This window comes from Triticum urartu, chromosome 5, assembly GCF_003073215.2.
Source record: "Triticum urartu cultivar G1812 chromosome 5, Tu2.1, whole genome shotgun sequence".
Taxonomy (NCBI): domain Eukaryota; kingdom Viridiplantae; phylum Streptophyta; class Magnoliopsida; order Poales; family Poaceae; genus Triticum; species Triticum urartu.
The window spans coordinates 193,970,255-193,973,511 of record NC_053026.1 but is presented as its reverse complement, the minus strand read 5'-3'; the positions used below and the strand labels follow the sequence as shown (position 1 = coordinate 193,973,511).

The following is a 3,257-nucleotide window of genomic DNA, read 5'->3' as shown; positions in this document are numbered from 1 at the left end:
TGCTGATTATGGATGGTCCTGCGTTGCGCCGTAGGGTTGGTATGCATGCTGGTGTTGCGTGTTCGGAAGCTTGCAAAGTTTCTGTGTTGTGATCCCTCGACGATGCCCTACATCTACTTGTGCCTCTTGTGGTGATGACCCTTTCTATCTGCTAGCTAGGGCGTCCCTTGTTTAGGCGTCAAATTTTTTTCTCATCTTCTTTTATCCTTATTGGTTGTATGGTTTTCGCTCCGGTTTTTCTGGGGTCAATTATCCGGTTTTTCATATAAACTGGATCAATTATTCTTTGAATGACATTAAAAATTCAGGTGAGGAAGCTCTCCCCCGTTGACTGTTAAAAAAACATTATGCAAAACACTTATGCAAATCTAGTATTTTTTTTTCTCCCTTATTTGTATACATCAAAGCACCTAGCTGTGTGCGCCAGTATAATACTCTTGTCTGGACAAAACATCACATCAATTACAAGATGCAGATGATGATGACGATGATGCATGTTTCTATTCTAGCAAATGAATTAAGTAGGGGCAAAATCACCAAGGCGTCTAATCTCTTCGCCCAAAAGATGCCACCTTTACTTAATAAGTATAAACACTCTCAGATCATCCAATTCGGCTGACACTTGACAAGACAGATATGCTGATTGAGTAATTGACATGTCGTCATCCTATGTAATCAGCTCGATCATGGTAAACATCGCCACCCACTGACTCCAATTTTGGCTTTGCGGAGAGCTGAGTCCCGTATCTCCACAGGTAATTCAGCCCAACAAGCAGCTCGATGATGGCATCTTCGGTCTTGTCCCGGTCAGCGAAGTGCAGCGTCTGCAGGAGCAGAACGCTGGTGCCGGAGCCGACGTTCCGCTGCTCGAAGCTCCTCTCGGACCGCCACCGCACAGTGTTGTGGGCGACTGGTGCTAGCCATCCGAGGATCCCCTGCACCGTGTCAGCCCACCCGGCGGCCAGGACGCGATCGCAGGGCGTGCCCTTCTTGCGAGCGGCGGACGACGGCGGCCTTAGGCGTGCTCGGAGGGACGCCCGGATACTGTCAGTCAGCATGCCGTACAGCGCATCCCTCTCGTCGGGGCAGATGTGCCGGGGCGAGATGGCGAGCTTCTCGGCGAAGACGACGAGGTTCGCGTAGTGCGATGCCAGGGCGGCTGCGCCGAGGGTCGCCTCCGGTGCGTTTTCCAGCACGTCGTGCGACGAGCACTCGAACACCGAAGTGGAGAGCTTCGTGCTGGCGCTGTGACGATCACTCTCGTTGGTCTGGTAACTGCCACTGAAATCGTCGTTGTTGGATGAGACGTAGCTGAAGCTCAGTGGGAGATCATGGCCGCCGTGGACCCACCCCTCCTTGGTCGGAGACTTGCTCCCGCTGACCATGCACCCGATGAGGTGCTTGCCACGCACCGGCCACTTGAGCTGCTTCAAACTCTGGCTCCTGGAAAGTAGGAACCGGCGAACGTCGCCGTTAGGGGCCTTACCGGATTTTGCAGCAACCGTCGACCTCTTCGGAGCATCCACGGGGAAATCCGAGGGGTACACCAGCGAATTCGTACTCCCAACGAAGGAGTTGCTCCAGGAGAATGAGAGCCGCGCACCGGCGGGCGACACCATGGAGTAATCGTTCATGGCGATTTTCTTGGGCTGCAGGTCGAACACATCTATGATCCTCGCGACGATGGTGAAGAGCGATCTGCCAAGCAGACGGACGGCGTAGTCCAAGCTCCGGTTCCAGAGCGAGGCCGCGCGGAGGCGGTCGACCTCCTGCCTCTGCCTGGCAACGCGGCGCGCGGCTTCGCCGGGCGCGAACTGCACGCGGCGGAGGCGCGCGCCCTGCTCGAGCTCGGCAAGCACGTCGATCTCCTGGCACAGGAGCCCGGTGGCGGCGACGAGGCGCTGCATCTTGCGCGCCTTGCGGTCCATCTTCTTGGCGGCCGCGTAGCGCAGCCCGTGCGAGTCGGCGCTGGCGCCGCCGGCGATAAGGCTTGAGAAGAGCTCGTCGAACCGGCGCAGCAGCGGGTCGGCACACCGGCCGGCGAGCCGCGCGACGGCGCAGGAGATGTCCCCGCACGCGCCGGCCATCTCCGCGACGGCGAGGGCCAGCAGCGCGCTGTCGTCGTCGGCCACGAGCCTCCGCACGCCCTCCAGCCGGACGCCTTCCCCGCGGAGCTGCGCCACCTGGTCCTCCTCGAGCGCGCGCCACAGGCTCGCGGCCCGCGACATGAGCGCGGCCACCTCGAAGGACAGCATCCCGACCCTCTCCCCTCCGCCGCGGCCAGTGCTCAGCTTCCGCATCTTGGCTGAATCCTAGGCAGGCTGCTGGTGGCAGTGGCAGCGTAATCGAGGCGACGGCGGCGGCGGCGACGCGCGTGATGGGTTTGGGTTCGTGAAAAGCGGCTACGGGGGCAGCGGTTTTAGGGAACCGGGAAAGCGCGGGTGGGCAGAGCTGCGCAGCTGCAACCGCATAGGTAGTGTCACGGGGGATGGTGGGGTGGTGGGAGTTGAAACCGAAACAGAGGGGAGGGGTCCGACCGGCATCGGGGAAAGGATTATTCGGCGCGTGCAGGGCCGTGGAAACTTTGGCGAATTTTGCTTGGACTCTGGTTGGAGACAGACAAGGGAGAGGGATGCGGTGTGCGGATGATGAGCCATGTGTTGGGTCCGTCGCGCACTATACGTGACTGCGTGCGTCAGGGCGGCCTCTGTCGGGGGGGCTCGGGATGTTCGCCGGCGCGGTACTCCCAATGATTGGAGGATATAGACAAGCAGACGGTTCTTTGGCCAGTTGCCGTTGCTCATGGGTCACGAACTCGAACCCCTGTTTTGGCAGTTTGCCTTTGCCCCTGTATCGATCGCCAACATATGTCGGGAAGGTAAACGTTGGGACATCCTCAACGTCGTGCTGCAAAACGTCCGCAAACATTCGACCAATGTGTTTGTGTGTCTGAATTTCCACAAAACGGCATCAAATTTGGAGGGTTTAAGGGTGTCCAGACCTCCACCACATATGTGCCTCCGCTTCCCGTGATCCACCGTTTATGATCGTTGGGTTGCACGTCATGGAGGCATAGCGTGACACCTAATTCGATGAGATCACGACGAAGGCGGACGCAGGGGCGGGGTGGGGCGGGTGATCATGTATGGAAACGCTGCCAACGTCGGTAGCTCCACATCGTTCGCGTCGGGCCGCAACGAACACGAGGCTGGCCCACACACATCTATCATGGACCTCACCTCGACCGGTGACGTCCA

At 58.6% G+C, this 3,257-nt stretch overlaps 1 protein-coding gene across 1 annotated transcript; it reads right to left on the bottom strand.

The window, feature by feature from the left end:
• Positions 1-551: 551 nt before the first annotated feature.
• On the bottom strand, positions 552-2,614 carry LOC125555815. Its single transcript, XM_048718656.1, has one exon. The coding sequence runs from the start codon at positions 2,298-2,300 to the stop codon at positions 663-665; it is 1,638 nt and encodes a 545-aa protein (XP_048574613.1). The 5' UTR covers positions 2,301-2,614; the 3' UTR covers positions 552-662.
• Positions 2,615-3,257: the final 643 nt, after the last annotated feature.